This window comes from Alternaria hordeiaustralica (genome assembly GCF_023758085.1).
Source record: "Alternaria hordeiaustralica strain BMP 2776 chromosome Unknown scaffold_3, whole genome shotgun sequence".
Taxonomy (NCBI): Eukaryota; Fungi; Ascomycota; class Dothideomycetes; order Pleosporales; family Pleosporaceae; genus Alternaria; species Alternaria hordeiaustralica.
Window position 1 is genome coordinate 1,799,359 of NW_026056775.1, and position 16,541 is coordinate 1,815,899.

Sequence of the window (16,541 nt, forward strand, 5' to 3'; positions counted from 1 at the left end):
TTGACTCAAATCCGGTACGTGTCAATACGACCACATAGCATACTAACGACGATCAGTGGTGTCATTATCGAGAACTAAGGACTCCCATGTGGCAATACCAGCATCACGGAACAAATGAAACGTTTGGCGTTCATTCAGCTGTAATGGCGGCCACTGGATCTGGTGGAGCAACGTTCCACTCAAGTCCCGGTACCAAAGAAGGCAACGAATCGAAACTAGTCCACGAAGATCGCATCTCCAGCGCACAAAGCCTGAGGGAACAGCCCCTGACATCACTGGTACTACTCATGCGGTACATCGGCCAACGGTGTCGCAGAGATCGTGATAGTATCGGCACTTCACGCATCCGAATACGTACACGACCTCCAAGTATTGCGTGCTTACAGACCATAGGTCCACGATTCTCGAAAGAAAACACGCTCGACGATGTCACACGACTCTCTTCATGCGCTCCATGGCGGACGGGGTACTGCTACCGGCCTAGGCTTTGCTTGCCACCACTCCCTCACCGCTGTATATACGAGGCCGAAGTTTGGGGGCTTGAAGAGCACATCTGACTTTCCTAGTTCGAGAAAATGTGTCCCATGATGGAATTATGCGCTCTTCACACAATGAAAGGTGGTCGCGGGGGCTCGCACCAGACTTCCGCCGACCAATCCCCGCTCACATTATACAACCTTTACATGTACCCTGGTCACGAGAACTACACCTTTCGAAGCCAATCCTACCGCCGCTTACATCGTGAGCGTCAGAAACAGGCAGCTCCATCAGCCCTCTATTGTGGCTGCAAACGAAGCTGCCTTCAACTCCAAGTGTCGCTTCGTGACCCCTGACGTACTTCACCCTTCTTGTATAAAATCTGCGATTGAGTGTCTATTTCTTCGACACCCAGAGCATTCAATACTTGTTACTACTACTCATCTTCGATTATGAGGCACTTTGGAAACACCATCCGGGACTCGGGACCGGCAAGGTTTACGACTGCACTGCTTACTGCGCTCCTGATCACCAGCGCTACCTTCATTCCATTCCTCACACAGGGCGCAGTCGCAAACCCAGTCCCTGTACCGAGTCCTCAGCCAAATCCTGATCCTAATCCTAATCCTCAGGACCCTCAAGCTGGCAGTCCCACAACTGATGGCTACTATCCCGACCCAGAGCCATGTCGCGGCAACTGCTCTTGGATTCATGATCCTAGTGTTATATATGAGAACAATAAGTACTGGCGTTTCTCGACTAGCGGCAACATTGCCGTTGCCAGTGCGCCATCCCTGGGAGGGCCATGGGAATATGAAGGCGCGTTGTTACAAAACGGTACCAGCATCCAGGTCCATCCGGATCAAGACATCTGGGTAAGTTCATTCTCCCTCTACTGAATCTTAATCTGCCACGCATCATCCTAACCAACACAACAGGCACCTTCAGTAATGAAGCGAGGCGATACCTTCTACTGCCACTACTCCGTCTCCCGAATCGGTCTCCAAAACTCCTCCATCGGCGTCGCAACATCGCAGTCCCTCGAGCCCGGTAGCTGGCAAGACCACGGCGACATCGGCCTCCCCCTATCCGACAAGTACAACCTCATCGACCCCTTTGTCTTTCAAGAGACGCCCAAAGACCCCATCTACTTCACCTTCGGCTCCTTCTGGGACGACATCTTCCAGGTCGAGCTTTTCCCGCACGACGACCTCATGGCTTTTGGCGGGTGGGCCGAGCAGAATAACCGCATCAATAACATGGTGCGGAATAGTACTTACGGGGCTACCGTCGCTGAGGGCGCTATAATGTGGAAAGAAGAGGACTTTTACTACATGTTCTACAGCGTGGGTATGTGTTGCAATACGCCAGACACTCCAGGAGGTCTTGCTCCTGAGGGTCATGTATACCACGTTGTTGTCTGTCGCTCGGAAGTTCCTACTGGACCTTTCTACGATCAGGAAGGAAAGAGTTGTCTTGAAGAGAACGGTGGTACGACGATTCTCGCTAGCCATGGCGATATCTATGCACCTGGTGGACAGGGCGTTATGGTCAACCCTGAGGATGGGAGGACTGTGTTGTACTATCACTATGGTAAGTGGAAGACTGAATACGGTGCGTTGAAACCAAGCTAACGTTGATGCAGTTCGTCCGAGTGTCGGCTATGCCGCTGATCAGTTCTTCTTTGGATACAACTATCTTGATTGGGAAGACGGCTGGCCGGTCGTTGTTGTTGCTTGATTGACTGCCATTCTGCTACAACTAACGCCTATCCTCCTCCCATTTCCTGAAATCTTGGAGCGCCGCGTTGGTAACGGTCTCTGGAATGGCCATTTCAGGATCCACAATTTACGACTAATGACCTTACGACTAAGACTGTACTAGACGCAATGTTTGATGTGTGTTGATGTAGGATGTGGTTTGCCGGAGGCTTTCGGCGAACTGATGAGATTACTGTTGGACCATGGCTATGGATATAGTTCTGACTCTTTATCGTAAATACTAGTTTGTAGTATTATTGAGTCTCCAGCTTTCAGATAACGTGTCTTGCAGTGCCATGGGCAGCTCATGGGATCCATCTCACGATGTCTTGAAGATGCACTTTAACCCACTCGTTCCTCTTTGTCAAAGCTCCCAGATCATCAGACTTTTCTCTCAGCTCATGCGCTGCATACTAGCCTTTTCTGCCGCGCGGACGCGCTTAGTTTCGGAAGTGGTGGGATGAAGCAGCCGGAGGGCCGATTACGCGGGGTAAAAATAACTCCCATGGTTATGATGTCGCGCATGCTGAATCTGATCAATTAGTTTTACCGAGGAGACAAGCTTCTTGTAGTGCTATAGTAGTGGCATCATGAACCCGGTGCTGAATCGCTTTCGGGTTGTTAATCCCAGCCCCCGGGCTGATTGTAGCCTCAACCGCGATGGACGCTTGAGGGAGGTGCATGATGGCTATTGCTCGGAAAGGCTAGCCGCCAATGACGTCACCAATCGGTCCCTCCGGCGGCTGAGATCGCGCCATGCCTATTTACCTGCCAAGTGCAGCACAGTGAATACAGGTTATTCCATCCTTGTGGGTCAGTACAAGACCAGTGCACGCGACCGATCGCCTCTCCGTCGCCTACGCCTCACTCCTCAGCCTCCCTCTCCAGCCTCACCATCTCTACCATCGCTACCCCGCGCGATTGCTGATCGCTGCGCACGGTCGCCAACATGCCTTCCCAAGAGAAGGGCCTCAAGAAGCTCTTCCATCCCTTCAACCATCGCGCTTCTGAGAAGATTGAGGAGATTGAGCAAAAGCTCGAGCACACCAAGTTACGAGGTGCGCATATTAAGGCTGTGCACATCAAGCATAAGATCGGCAAGTTCACCAACCTCTTCAATGCCAACCATCGCCACGACGAGGAGCATGAGAAGGAGACGGACGCCAAGAGGAGCAAGATCGCGGAGAACCACCGCTTCCATAGCTTTGCGCCAGAGCGCGACAACAACTTGGTGAAGTGGTATGTCGATGGTAGGGATTACTTCTGGGCCGTTGCCGAGGCATTGGAGCAAGCCAAAGAGACCATCTACATTGCGGACTGGTGGCTCAGCCCTGAGCTCTTCTTGAAGCGACCGCCCTACTATAACCAGCAATTTCGACTGGATCAAGTACTCAAACGCCGTGCAGCGGCTGGTGTGAAAATCTATGTTTCCGTATACAAGGAGGTGAGGTCATCAATCTGCGTCGAATAAACAGCAGCTTATACTTACTCAGGTTTCTGCGGCTCTCACATGCAACAGCCAACACACCAAGAAGGCACTCATGGGCCTGTTTGAAGAAGGCGAGCCTGGGTATGGAAACATCAAAGTGATGAGACATCCTGACCACAATGTCTTCGAGAATGCTTCGGATATGACGTTCTACTGGGCGCATCACGAGAAGTTCATCGTCATCGACTATGCCATGGCCTTCATCGGTGGACTGGACTTGTGTTACGGCCGATGGGACGACAAGCAGCACCCGCTTGCCGATGCCCACCCGTCTGGTGTTCAAAACCAAATCTTCCCGGGTCAGGACTACAACAATAACCGTATCATGGATTTTGAGAGTGTTGATGACTGGAAATCGAACAAGCTGAACAAACTGGAGTTCGGTCGCATGCCATGGCACGATGTCGCAATGGGTGTCATTGGCCCAGCGGTTTACGACATCGCTGAGCATTTCGTCTTGCGATGGAACTTCGTGAAGCGAGAAAAGTACAAGCGTGACGAGAGATACGATTGGCTCACCATGGAAGGACGTGAAGGCGCCGACGAAGACCTGATCGGAGTGCAGCGGCCCAAGTTTCCTGTTGGCCAATATGTGCACCATCCCCTCACGCAGCTGAACAGCAAGAACCTCGACAACCGTGGAACTGTACACGCGCAATTAGTCAGAAGTAGCGGCGACTGGAGTATGGGCATTGATCCTCATGAGCAGAGTATCCAGAACGCATACTGCGAGGTCATCCGTAACGCGCAACACTACGTCTACATTGAGAATCAATTTTTCATCACGGCAACGGGTAAACACGACCAGAGCCCTGTCCACAACCAGATCGGAGCTGCAATGGTCGACGCTATCGTTTCAGCAGCTAAAGAGCAGCGCAACTTCAAAATCGTCATTGTCATTCCAGCAATCCCGGGATTCGCGGGAGATCTTCGAGATCAGGCCGCTGCTGGAACACGAGCTATCATGGACTATCAATTCAAGAGTATCTGCCGAGGAGAAGAAAGCATATACGGACAGATCAAAAAGGCCGGTGTCGATCCAGAAAAGTACATTTTCTTCTTCAATCTTCGTTCATACGACCGCATCAATGTCACCCCCACGCTTAAGGAGCGTGAGAAGAAGTCCGGGAAGTCGTACATGGATCTGGAAGCAGCTGAGATTGACGAGCTGGAAGCACCGCCGGAAGAGGGAGGAGACGAGGCACGACGCAAAGCCGCTGAGATGAGGAAAGCGTACATGGATGAGGAGGAAGATGTGGGCAAAGGCGACCAGGGTGGTGTTATTGACCCAGACTCGATTGCCGACGACGCGATGCTTACGGAAAAGAAGCCCAGCGAGGAAGCCTGGGAAGGCGAAGAAGAAGAGGAGAAAGAGCACTTCTTCCAAGAGGAGCTCTACATCCACGCCAAAATCTGCATCGTCGACGACAAAACCGTCATCTGCGGATCCTCCAACATCAACGACCGCTCCCAGTTGGGCTTCCACGACTCCGAGCTCTCCATCGTCCTACAAGACACCGCAGAGATCGACATCGAAATGGACGGCAAGCCCTACAAAGCCGCAAAACTCGCCCACGAACTCCGCAGTAGCTTATGGCGCGAACATCTCGGTCTACTCCCACCCCAAAGCCTCAACGCCGCCGACGACCCCAACGCGCAGCCCCCCGGCGAAAACTCACCAAACGATCCCATGCCCGGCGCCGAAGCAGACTTTGTCTCTGATCCTCTGTCACCCAAACTCTGGGACGAGTGGACCGAGCGCGCGACTACCAACACCGAGGTGTTCAGGTCGCTGTTCCACGCCGATCCTGACGACAATATCCTCACGTTTGAGGACTACGACAAGTTTACGCCGAACCCGTCTGGGGACAAGGAACATAAGCAGGGTCATTTGTATGACATGGTTCGGCCTGTTAAGGAGATTAGGGCGGAGTTGGATCGTGTCAAGGGGCATTTGGTGTGGATGCAGTTGAAGTTTTTGGAGAATGCGGATATGGCTGAGAGGGGGCTGCAGGTCAATTCTTTTACTGAGAGTGTGTATACTTGAGGTGGATACATGGTGGTAGGAAGAGGTGGCTATGGGAGGTGACTGGCTGTTGGTGCTGGGCGATTGGACGAGTCGCATCGGTGTATTGTTCTCGTCGGTTGTCTTTTCTTTATGATTCCCTATTACGTATCCTCGACGTCTTTATGACCTGAATGAATGCATCTTCTTCTTATGACGATCTGGCTGTGCTCCTTTTGCTATGCGATACATGTGATGACACCGAGACAGGTAAAACTCTGTTGAAGACCACATAGGTACTAACAAGTTCGTAGTAGCCGACTCACATTACCGCGGAGGTCGTCAACTCAACACACAAGAACACAGAAGCAGACAACGAGTATATGAAGTCCCGAAGGCCCAGTGTGATGTTCCAATCGTACAAACAAACATCTTTTGTAGTCCTCAACCAACTTCTCCAAACACCCAACGCAATCTCTTCAACCCTCTATCGCCTCCTCACCTCCACACCACCCTCCCCTTCATCCTCCATCTCCTCATCGTCGTCATCAGCATCATCCTCTTCCCACTCCAAAGCCTCCGCAAAGCCCCTCGTCTCACTCCCATCAGACACAAACAGCCCCGTACCCGCCGAAGTAGGTACAGCCGACGAAGGTGCAGCAGAAGGAGACGCGATGAATGTCATCGCATCCTCCTCTTCACTGTCCGGCCTTTCCTCTTCTTGTCCAAGCTCAGACTCGGCGACGGACTGCTGCGTTCCATCGTCCTCCCACGCCAACGCCGCCTCAAAGTTTTGTGCTTCTGTCTCGTCGCGCACGAAGAGGCCGCCTGATCCTGGTGACGTGGGGGCGATGGACATTTGCTCGTCTTCGACTTGGTCGTTTGGTGGGTGGTCGAACTCTGAGTTGGAGTAGAGTGGGGATTGGAGGGTGAGATCCTCTTCCTCTTCCTCGTCTGGTGGTTGCTCGAACTCAGAACCTGGGTAGAGTGGGGATTGTAGGGTGAGGTCTTCGTACTCTTCATCTGGTCTCTCTTCGAATTCCGGAAGTGGGTAGAGTGGGGATTGAAGTGTGAGATCTTGTTCCTCATCGTCGGTTTGGCCTTCGTATCGTGGTCCTGGTGAAGGGCGGACGACGGGGTACTGTAGGTCCGCGTACTCATCGTATGTTGGTGCGGGGAGGGGTGTGTTCTGGGCGTCGGAGTCGGATATGGGATCGTCGGCGAGTTCCATGTTGTAGTCTTCACTTTGCGGCGGCGGCGGCGGCGGCGGAAGGGGTGCGGTGGGTTGATGGGAGACCAGATGCTGATTGGAGTCTATATCCATGCTAGATTCATAGCTTGACGATGACGATGCGGACGATATCTCAATTGGCTGGCCGCTTGAACTGCCTGTAGTCGGCAGACGAGACGTAGATCCACCAACCGGTTGGCGAACAGCTGGTCGAGGAGGCAACATCGGCGCAGCAGGTGCACGAACGGGTCCTGCCGGGGTGTATGTCGCAGTCGCGGGTCTAGCTACCGGTGCGTCTGAGCTTGGAAGAGGGGCCCTGTACTGTTGAGCATGTGTTCGTGGTCGAGGCGGAGCAGGCTGTAAGGGAATGAAGGTAAAGGGTGAGGAAAAGTACCTTGAGTTTGGGTACCGGTCAGCCGGTATTGGTGGACCAATGGTGTAGACATTGGTCGCGTTGGTGTTCGGTCGCTGAGAGGCCGGTCGACGGACGGCTGGGGTGAGTTGAGCTGGCGGTGGTACAGGCCGAGGTGGTGGACGTTGAGCGGGTTGTGGTGCGCGTCCACGTCCGCGCCCACGTGCAAGTCCACGTCGAGGTCCACCTCCAGGACGTGTCGCTTGACGACGTGTAGGTGCGGGAGCAGGTGCAGGTGGCGGAGGGTACTCGTAAACACCTTGCGCGTTCATGGGCGGTAGCGGAGGCATAGTCCAAGGTACCACCGGCGACCCAGGCTCAGGTGTAGGGCTCACTGGTGAAGGTGAAGGTTCCTTCCTCTTGTAATAACCTCGAGGTTCATGTCGAGCCCTTGTGACGAAATGGGCAAAGAATAGTCTGTTGGCGCCGACGAAATAGATACCGTCATTCCAGTCTTCCTTTGTCAATAGTTCGTCCTCCACACAATGTGTTTCCCGAGAGAAATGAAAGTGCAGTCTGAAGTAGCGTTCATCGCGGTTGAAGGCGTTGAACGTGTATTCGATGAGATCATCCCAATTGCTCAAGTCAGACGCGCGTCGGCGGTATAAGTCAGGACCAATTGCAAAGTCTCTGACTTCGATGAAGGTAGGGCTAATGGTCGACATCTCGAATCGCAGTAGTGAGTATTGGGGTAGAAACTTAAAGATGGCCGAGTATATATAAGAAGCTGAGTGACGAAGGAGAGATATCGCGGGCAGTTAGAGTTTCTTTAAGAGATATTTATTGTGCGCGTGCGTGTAGCGACTGCTAGTGGAAGTCACACGGACGCAAAGGCAACAACAAACGGGAAAGAGAGGGGGTAGAATGACATCAGAAGTCCGTAACCTAATTGTGTACCTAGTAATAACTGACTTTTGTATATACCAAGCACCCATACACGGTAAAGCGGCTTTCGCTCAGTGTTGAGCACCGCCTTCGGTAACGTCTGTAGAATCCGAAAAAGAGTCCGTTTCGTCATCGTTCGCGGCAGTCCCGATAGCTTGCTTGGTCTTTGTTTCTCTCCTCCTTTTCATCACGCCTCCCTCTTGGGCATCTGACCCATGCACCGCAGACTTCTCGCTTGTCTCCCTCTTCGCCCTGATCATTGCTCTGATCGCGTCAGAGAGCTTCCACAGCGGCAACGCTACGAGCGACTTCGAGAGATTTACGTCTTTTAATGGAATCTGTATCTCACCGTTTCTGTCCGTATGTCCAGTGTGTCGTGCGGGAATATACGCAATGACGTTGTTCTTTTTGTTCAGCATTGCACGAACAGCAGGACGTTTGTGTGGTGTAAGACACCAGTGTTCCTTCGCATGGCCGATGACGACTCCTTCTTTGCGCAGGCCTGAATGCTTTGTATCATCGATGATGATGAACGACGCCTCAGATGCGGTAGCTTCACGGACGATCGGTAGTGAGGGACTCACGGTAGAGAGACCAGGATCTAGAGGTGTACCCGTGTTGTGAGGTGCATTTCGCTCTTCGATCATAGCTTTTATGGCTCGCGTTCTCTCTTCGCCGAAGGTAAACTTGACCAGCTCGGGTGTATATTCCACGTGCGTCATCGCGATCTGTATATCTCCTTTGATTGCGCTTCGTTTTGAGTATTTCGCGGGAATGTAAGCGACTACGGCGCCGACTTTGCTGATCACGGCGCGAACGACAGGGCGAACATTAGGATCGAGACAGCTTTGTGGGAGGGCGCGCCCAATCACGACGCCAGTGTCGAAATGATGACTGCTGCTCGAGTCATCCACGGTCACCACCTCATTGGCAGCAACCGGTAACGCGAGTGAGCTCTTGAGTGTATAAGTTGACTCGAGGATCGGATCAGTAATGAAAGGGTTGTGTGGCAGTCCCTTTGGAGAGGGCTTAGACGAATCTTTCTTCGATTCTCCGAGGTAATTTTCGATGTATTCTGCGAACTTTCTCTGCATCGTGTCAACCAAGTTCTCAATGAGCGCCTAACGATTTTACCTTCGTTCGAAGTCCCTGATCGCCATATGTTCCCCGGTACCATAACTTATCCTCTTCCTCCGTCTCAAAAGGATTGTGTGCATCCATGCTAGATTCTGGTGGTGGTTCCACCTGTTCGAAGTGTACATATAGTACCAGTCTGCCGTCCACTACGAATTCGGGATCGAAGTAGCCTCCAGCATCCCATTCGCTGGGGCTTATCCGGTCGTCGCAAGCATGACCGTCGAAATGAATATGAGCATTGTAGCGTTCCCAGGGCTTGACGAAGATGTTGTGTACGTTCGCAATGAGTTCCTGTAGGCTTTAGCATGTGATTGGTGTGTTATGGTTATAATCAAGTGACTAAGTCGAAGGCATGTATGGGAGTGAGACGCGACGCATGCTGGAATAGTAGCTCAGTAGACGTACCCAGTAGTTGCGAGCTCGACGAGCTGCAACACGGTAGCTAGTGTCTCGTCCGTTGAACTCGCGGAAGAGTATCATGGGAAAAGCCTTCATTGCGATGTAGCGGGAGTGAGAGTGTTGGAAGTGGCCGGACAGAAGTTTGACAGTGTGTGACTTGATGTAGCCGATCGTAATCCGGTGGCGACATCGCAGTGAGAGAGACGTGGCATGGGAGCGTGGCACGTGTCGGCTTGAAGCGCAAAGAAGATGAGGTGAGATGCAATGGTTTCGTTGCTAGTAATTGATAATGGGTATCTTAGGAAATATTCCACGCGCTTTGAAAAACGTACTCCTACCCAAGATTAGGTGTGCCTACATATCGGCCATGCCGGCATCGCCATTGAGCTTCCGGTTGTTCTCTTTCCCTCTGCCTTTGGTCTTCTTGTTGTTACCATCGGTGACAGCAGTGCTGCTGATGGCTCTCTTCCTGCGCCCCGCTTTAGCGCTTGCGATGGAGGACGGCGTCTCTTCTCTCGATTCGCTGGTCAATTCCTCCGGCAGAAACTTCCCGCTGCCAGCAGCCTCTCGCACTAACGATGTATAGAGCTCTTGTACAGCGAGTTCGCTCGCACTTGCGTCTTGTGATGCGCCGCCTTCATCGGAGAAGGATGTGTCTGCTAGCGGATCAGGCGCGACGAGTTTGAGACGCTCGGTGCCGAGGTGGAAGCTGTTACAGGTTATTCGGGATATCTGGACTTTGGGGTGCGATATGTCGAGGGCGAGATGCTGCCGAAGATACGCGGCCAGGGCAGCTGTAAAGGGTTTATCGTGGGTGTCCTTGAGCAGTCTGCCCCTGTCGACGAAACCAGAGATGTCGCCGCCTGCGACTGTGATCTCTACGTGTTTGAGGATAGTTGTAGTATTGGGGAATGCTAATTGAATGTGCAGCTGTCTTATAATGTCTTGTATGGACTGGGTCGAGTACCTCGCGGCGAGGTGCCTGAAGTAGGTCTCGAGACTCGAAGTGATGAAGGGCGAGGGCAGCTTCAAGGGCGCAACGTGGGCATCGAAGGTGGTTCGGAGGTAGTTGAGGAAGATGTCGCGTATTGGGCCTGGCATCTTTACGAGTAGCAGGGGCAGTGACGTGAAGCCGTTTTGTGAGGAAGTGACGCCCGGGTCGCGCAGCAGGAGCGCATTGTACGACTGCTTCTCGTACTCGAGGCTCACTTCCAGTCCACGCGCCCGCTCTGGGGTGAGCTGGGAGACGGAGGACAGTTGTGAGGCATCGGGGTCCATCGACTGGCGATGTCGGTCAATCCAGGCATCCTCATCGCCAATCAGCTCCCAGGTGCACTCGTCCAGGGGGCCCAGTTTCGCGGTGTCGTCGGCAGCGGCAAAGTCGACCTGCACGCCGCGCACGCTGTCGCCTTTGAGCTGTTCCTTGAGGCGCTTGGCATGGGTGCGAAGTGAGGCGTCGAGTAGGAGGGGGCTGTCGTGGCAGTGGAGCGGGGACAGGCGGTACAGGTTGTACGTGCGGTTGTAGAGTGGGTACGGGGGGATTTGGGCCATGCTGATGTCAGCTATCTTATCGCGCAGAGGGTCGACGCGTGCGGGTGCTCAGAGGCGGGCGTGCAGGCGTCCATGGGGGTTGTGTTGGAAGACGCTGGCGGCCTCGAGACGCGTCGGCGGAGACGGCAGGAGCGAGTGCGAGCGGATATGACGCAGCGTGTTGTTGGACGATTTGCGTGGTCCGTGCCTTCCGCAACACTTTCTTTAGTGACCCCGCTAAAACAGGGCCTGTCGAGAAGGTTCTCTTTTCTTCGACGTATTGCCAGCAAGTCATCACGCAGCGGTCACTTGAAATTTGCGATCCCGTGTCTGTCTATCTTTTACACGACCCCCCAAACACGACTTTCACCGCACACACTCCCTCCACGTTTGCCCACACATACCCCGCCATCAGAGATAAACATGTCTGTAGTAGGTGTTGATTTGGGAACGCTCAACAGCGTCATTGCTGTTGCGCGGAATCGCGGTGTCGATGTGGTGAGTAGCCCCGGGCGCATACGGCATACCAAAATACTGACGCCAGTAGATTGCAAATGAGGTTTCCAACCGCGCGACACCGTAAGTAGACCCCCAGCGCACGCAGCGCACACAACGAGCATCCACTCACAATTTCCCAGATCGCTAGTAGGCTTCGGCCCCAAGAGCAGATACGTCGGCGAGACGGCCAAGAACCAGGAAATCTCCAACCTCAAGAACACCGTCTCCTCCTTCGTCCGCCTCGCCGGCCGCAACCTCACAGACCCCGATGTCCAGGTCGAGCAAGACTTCATATCCGCGCCGCTCATCGACATGGGCGGCCAGGTCGGCGCCGAGGTGACATATCTGGGCAAGAAGGAGCAGTTCACTGCCACCCAGATCACCGCCATGTTCCTCACCAAGATGCGCGCCACAGCATCTGCCGAACTCAAACTCCCCGTCAACGACGTCGTCCTCAGCTGCCCCGTCTGGTACACCGACGCCCAGCGCCGCGCCATCCTCGATGCCGCCGACATCGCCGGCCTCAAGTGCCTGAGGCTCATCAACGACAACACCGCAGTCGCCCTCGGCTGGGGCATCACAAAGCTGGACCTCCCAGCGCCCGAGGAGAAGCCACGGAGAGTCGTCTTCGTCAACATCGGCCACAGCAACTACACCGCTACCGTCGTTGAGTTCAAGAAGGGCGAGCTCGCCGTCAAGTCGAGCGCCTGGGACCGCCACTACGGTGGACGCTACATCGACAAGGCCCTTGTCGAGCACTTCGCCAAGGAGTTCAAGGAGAAGTACAAGATCGACGTCATGGAGAACGGCAAGGCCCGCCTCCGTCTGTCGGCCGGCGTCGAGAAGCTGAAGAAGGTCCTTTCCGCAAACAACCAGGCCCCCATCAACGTCGAGTCCATCATGAACGACGTCGATGTCCGCGGTATGCTCAAGCGCGAGGAGCTTGAGGAGCTGATCAAGCCCCTCATCGACCGTGCCACCGCCCCTATCGAGCAGGCTCTCGCTGAGGCCAAGCTCACCACTGCCGACATCGACGCCATCGAGATGGTTGGTGGCTGCACACGTGTACCCGTCCTCAAGGCCAAGATCCAGGACTACTTCGGCAAGCCGCTCTCCTTCACTCTCAACCAGGACGAGGCTGTCGCTCGTGGCTGCGCTTTCTGCTGCGCCATCCTCTCGCCAGTATTCCGTGTCCGTGACTTCTCCGTTCACGACATGGTCAACTACCCCGTTGAATTCACATGGGAGAAGTCAGAGGACATTCCGGATGAGGACACCAACCTGACTGTCTTCAACAAGGGCAACGTCATGCCATCAACCAAGATCCTCACATTCTACCGGAAACACCCATTCGACCTCGAGGCCAGGTACGCCAAGCCGGAGCAACTACCAGGAAAGATGAACCCCTGGATCGGCCGCTTCTCCGTCAAGGGCGTGAAGGAGGACCCCAAGGGCGACTTCATGATTTGCAAGCTCAAGGCACGTCTCAACGTGCACGGTGTGCTCAACGTCGAGTCTGGATACTACGTCGAAGAAACCGAAGTTGAGGAGCCAATTCCCGAGTCTCCGTCAGCAGAGAAGAAAGAGGGTGATGTACGTTCCGAATTTCCTTCTGATCCTAGTAACGGGCGGCAAAGCCCGCCCGAGCCTGCCGCGAAACGACACAAGCCTGACGCTGATCCTGTACTTGCGCGTCCTACTTCTGCGCACACAACAAATGAGCTAACAAATTATGCGCAGGCAATGGACGTTGACAAGGATGCCGCCAAGGAGCCACCGAAGATGCGCAAGGTTAAGAAGCAGCAGCGTAAGGGTGACCTGCCACTATCCGCAGGCACTGCTTCGCTTGACGAAGAGAGCAAGCAGACCCTGGCCGAGAAGGAGAACTCCATGATCATGGAGGACAAGCTCGTCCAAGACACCGAGAACGAGAAGAACAACCTCGAGAGCTTCATCTACGAGCTGAAGGACAAGATTCTCGACGTCTACGCTGAATTCGCCAGCGACGAAGAGAAGGCCAAGCTCAACACCAAGCTCGAGACCATCGAGGTAAGTCCCATCAATAGTACGATATATGAGCTGCGCTGACATCTACACAGGAATGGTTATACGACGAGGGTGACGACGCGTCGAAGGCACAGTACGTCTCCAAGAAGGAGGACATCCGCTCCATCGCCGGTCCCATCATCCAGCGCTACAACGACAAGATCGAGGGTGAGCGACAAGCAGCCATGGAGAAGCACCAAAAGGAGCACGCCGCCAAGCAAGCAGAGCTTGAGCGCGCCAAGCGGGAAGCCGAGTCCAAGAAGCAGGCTGAGGCGCCGCCGGCGGAAGAGCCAAAAGATGCGGAGATGACGGACGCCGAGGCACAAAAGCCAGACGGCGTTGAGGAGGCTTCTTAAGCGGAGAGGCATCTGCGAAGGCGTAACGGCAAAGTGAAAAGCATTTGGTCGGCGTGGTATACTAAAGGGCTACGTTTGGCGCCGAGGGGAAAGTTTTCTCTGTTCGACTTTTCTTCTTGTTTTCTCTGTGATGACGATCATGGTAATGCGATGCTTATGATAGACTAGTCCATAGATGAACGAACACGATATCCAGTTTTGGAACTACAATGATATGTTCCGCTGCTTCCATCATTCTGGTCTGCGTGGTTGTGCTTTCCTTCTCTGACTGGACTCCGTCATTAAAGTGGGGCAGCGGAACCCGTCGCGAGCTGCCTCTTTGCGCAATGTTCTGGACCTCCTTCTCTCGAAACTGTCCGACTATTCAATCAACGGAACATGATGGATAGTGCACTCGATTACACCGCCTCTCCTCTATCCTGAGAGAAACTCCTTCCCATAACACTGCGATTGAGAACTCCCCACACGGATATCGATGCAGCTTCAACAACAAATGGCACGGACGCAGACTCCCTGCGACTCAACGCGATACCAAGGAAGATTCCATTCACAACCAATGTTGCGAGTAAGCAGAACCAAATCATTACCCTGACAGGATATGGCATGCACTCGAAGACGGTGTTCATCATGTTGGCGATAGCAGACACCAGGCCTCCGACCATGTTGAGTAGGGCCTCTGGAAGCCATCGGATAAATCGAGCAGGCACTCGAATGCAACCATTATCGCGCTGCCACATTGGATTCTGGCTGTTCAGGTTCCAACCGACGAGCGATTTCAAGTCGTTGCCCTGTACATGTTCGGGGCGGGCCGCTGAGACGTCGTGGGAGGATAGATCGGACGACGAGCGCTGAGATACCGAGTCTTGCGTAGATGTATGTGCACGTTTCGATCTACCGATTATCAGCCTGCTGTAAACATGAGCTGCGCAATGGTCAACCGACTTGCTGTTCTCAGCCTGTGAACGCTCAGTCTCCATCGATGCGTCGTGGAGCTTCGAAGTGTTTCGGCTTTACTGAACAGTTCCGGAACACTGACAACGCTACAGTTTCGCAGCCTCGCCGAACGACTTTCCAAACAAATCTTCTGGTGATGGTCGAAGTGCGTGCAATTCGCACTTTGGGTGCCTTCTTAACGCACGGTTTTGGAATTCCCGTCACGACCGTATTGCCAAAAGACGAAGAGAGCTTTCGGCTCAGTTCGGATAGCTGACGATGGCAGGCTGTCTGCAAGGCATTGTTACCGCCCCCAAACACTCCGCAGGGGTAAGCGCTCAGCCATGGGGTCCTCTGCAGTTCATCCAATAGGAAAACAGCGACCGTAAGCCCTGTGGGGCTGTGTTGTCGCCCAGCTCCCTAGCATCGTCACTCTTCATCAGCTCGGATCCGCAGGAGATTCACGCTCCCTTTGGGTTCGAGAATGGCCGAGGCACTTGCTATTATCGGGCTGGTATCTAATATCATATCTTTCATCGACTTCGGCATCAAATTCGCTTCTGGAGCTCGAAACGTGCGCGATTCCGTTCACGGTACGACTGCGGAGGTTCGAGAGCTTGAACTCATCGTGGAAGATGTTAAGAGATATCACGAGCGAGTCAAGAAGCAGCAAGCTTCCGGTCAAAAGCTGTCCGTACACGAAGATCACATTTTGGGCATGGTACAACAATGCCGCAACATAGCTGAAGAGTTGCGCAAGATTATCGCCCGGCTACATGTGCGCCAAGGTCGCTCGAAGACCCTCGAAAGTAGTCGCGTCCTTTTCCAAGGTCTCTGGAAACAACGCGACATCGAGGCTCTACGAGCAAGGCTTGATGCGCTAGATAAGCGCATTCGGGTGAATGTTGAACACATTATCCGGAGGTATGTCAATGGAGAGTATGATAGCGTTTTGAGCTGCGTACATCCACCTTAATGAAGGGGGAATTGGAACACCCTAGAGCCTGAATCCACGCCGTATCTTTCTATCTCCTTGCTTCATCCTATGTAGTCTGCAGACCTGTTCAGAGGCTTCCTCGTACATGGAGAACGAATTATCAGCCAGAACCCACGCTGACTTACTTGTCTTTTAGTGATCATCACTCTTCGCTATCAGCCAAACTAGACGCCTTGAAGACAGCTCAAGATGCCTTAGCAATTAGCTACGACGCCAAGCTGGATCAAATTCGAGACGAAATACTCACACTCGTAGCACAAACTCGCACGAGCGAAGGCGCCACGCAGGTCGCGCAATTGACTAGCCTGAAGACAAAGTTTGATGCGCTTGGCAAAGAGCACACAGCATGTACCAAGCAAACCGCTACTATACGAAGTCTCTACTTC

General features: G+C 53.6%; 7 protein-coding genes across 7 annotated transcripts; 4 read left to right on the top strand and 3 right to left on the bottom strand.

Moving 5' to 3' along the window:
* Positions 1–929: 929 nt before the first annotated feature.
* On the top strand, positions 930–2,217 carry J4E84_002750 (uncharacterized protein; the record flags this gene model as incomplete). The annotated part of the gene is made up of 4 exons (XM_049385369.1): positions 930–1,064; positions 1,110–1,352; positions 1,416–2,070; positions 2,123–2,217. The coding sequence occupies 4 exons, from the start codon at positions 930–932 to the stop codon at positions 2,215–2,217; spliced, it is 1,128 nt and encodes a 375-aa protein (XP_049247392.1).
* Positions 2,218–3,186: 969 nt separating this feature from the next.
* Positions 3,187–5,773, top strand: J4E84_002751 (uncharacterized protein; the record flags this gene model as incomplete). The annotated part of the gene is made up of 2 exons (XM_049385370.1): positions 3,187–3,681; positions 3,731–5,773. The coding sequence occupies 2 exons, from the start codon at positions 3,187–3,189 to the stop codon at positions 5,771–5,773; spliced, it is 2,538 nt and encodes an 845-aa protein (XP_049247393.1).
* Positions 5,774–6,218: 445 nt separating this feature from the next.
* On the bottom strand, positions 6,219–6,962 carry J4E84_002752 (uncharacterized protein; the record flags this gene model as incomplete). Its single annotated transcript, XM_049385371.1, has 1 exon — positions 6,219–6,962. The coding sequence occupies one exon, from the start codon at positions 6,960–6,962 to the stop codon at positions 6,219–6,221; it is 744 nt and encodes a 247-aa protein (XP_049247394.1).
* Positions 6,963–8,330: 1,368 nt separating this feature from the next.
* Positions 8,331–9,891, bottom strand: J4E84_002753 (uncharacterized protein; the record flags this gene model as incomplete). The annotated part of the gene is given in 3 exon segments (XM_049385372.1): positions 8,331–9,380; positions 9,394–9,687; positions 9,802–9,891. The coding sequence occupies 3 exon segments, from the start codon at positions 9,889–9,891 to the stop codon at positions 8,331–8,333; spliced, it is 1,434 nt and encodes a 477-aa protein (XP_049247395.1).
* A 258-nt stretch (positions 9,892–10,149) lies between these two features.
* Positions 10,150–11,346, bottom strand: J4E84_002754 (uncharacterized protein; the record flags this gene model as incomplete). Its single annotated transcript, XM_049385373.1, has 1 exon — positions 10,150–11,346. The coding sequence occupies one exon, from the start codon at positions 11,344–11,346 to the stop codon at positions 10,150–10,152; it is 1,197 nt and encodes a 398-aa protein (XP_049247396.1).
* A 402-nt stretch (positions 11,347–11,748) lies between these two features.
* On the top strand, positions 11,749–14,225 carry HSP88 (Heat shock protein hsp88; the record flags this gene model as incomplete). Its single annotated transcript, XM_049385374.1, has 5 exons — positions 11,749–11,823; positions 11,873–11,904; positions 11,964–13,506; positions 13,564–13,872; positions 13,923–14,225. The coding sequence occupies 5 exons, from the start codon at positions 11,749–11,751 to the stop codon at positions 14,223–14,225; spliced, it is 2,262 nt and encodes a 753-aa protein (XP_049247397.1).
* Positions 14,226–15,642: 1,417 nt separating this feature from the next.
* J4E84_002756 (uncharacterized protein) lies at positions 15,643–16,042 on the top strand (the record flags this gene model as incomplete). The annotated part of the gene is made up of 2 exons (XM_049385375.1): positions 15,643–15,852; positions 15,902–16,042. 2 exons carry the CDS (start codon positions 15,643–15,645, stop codon positions 16,040–16,042), a joined length of 351 nt encoding a protein of 116 aa, XP_049247398.1.
* Positions 16,043–16,541: the final 499 nt, after the last annotated feature.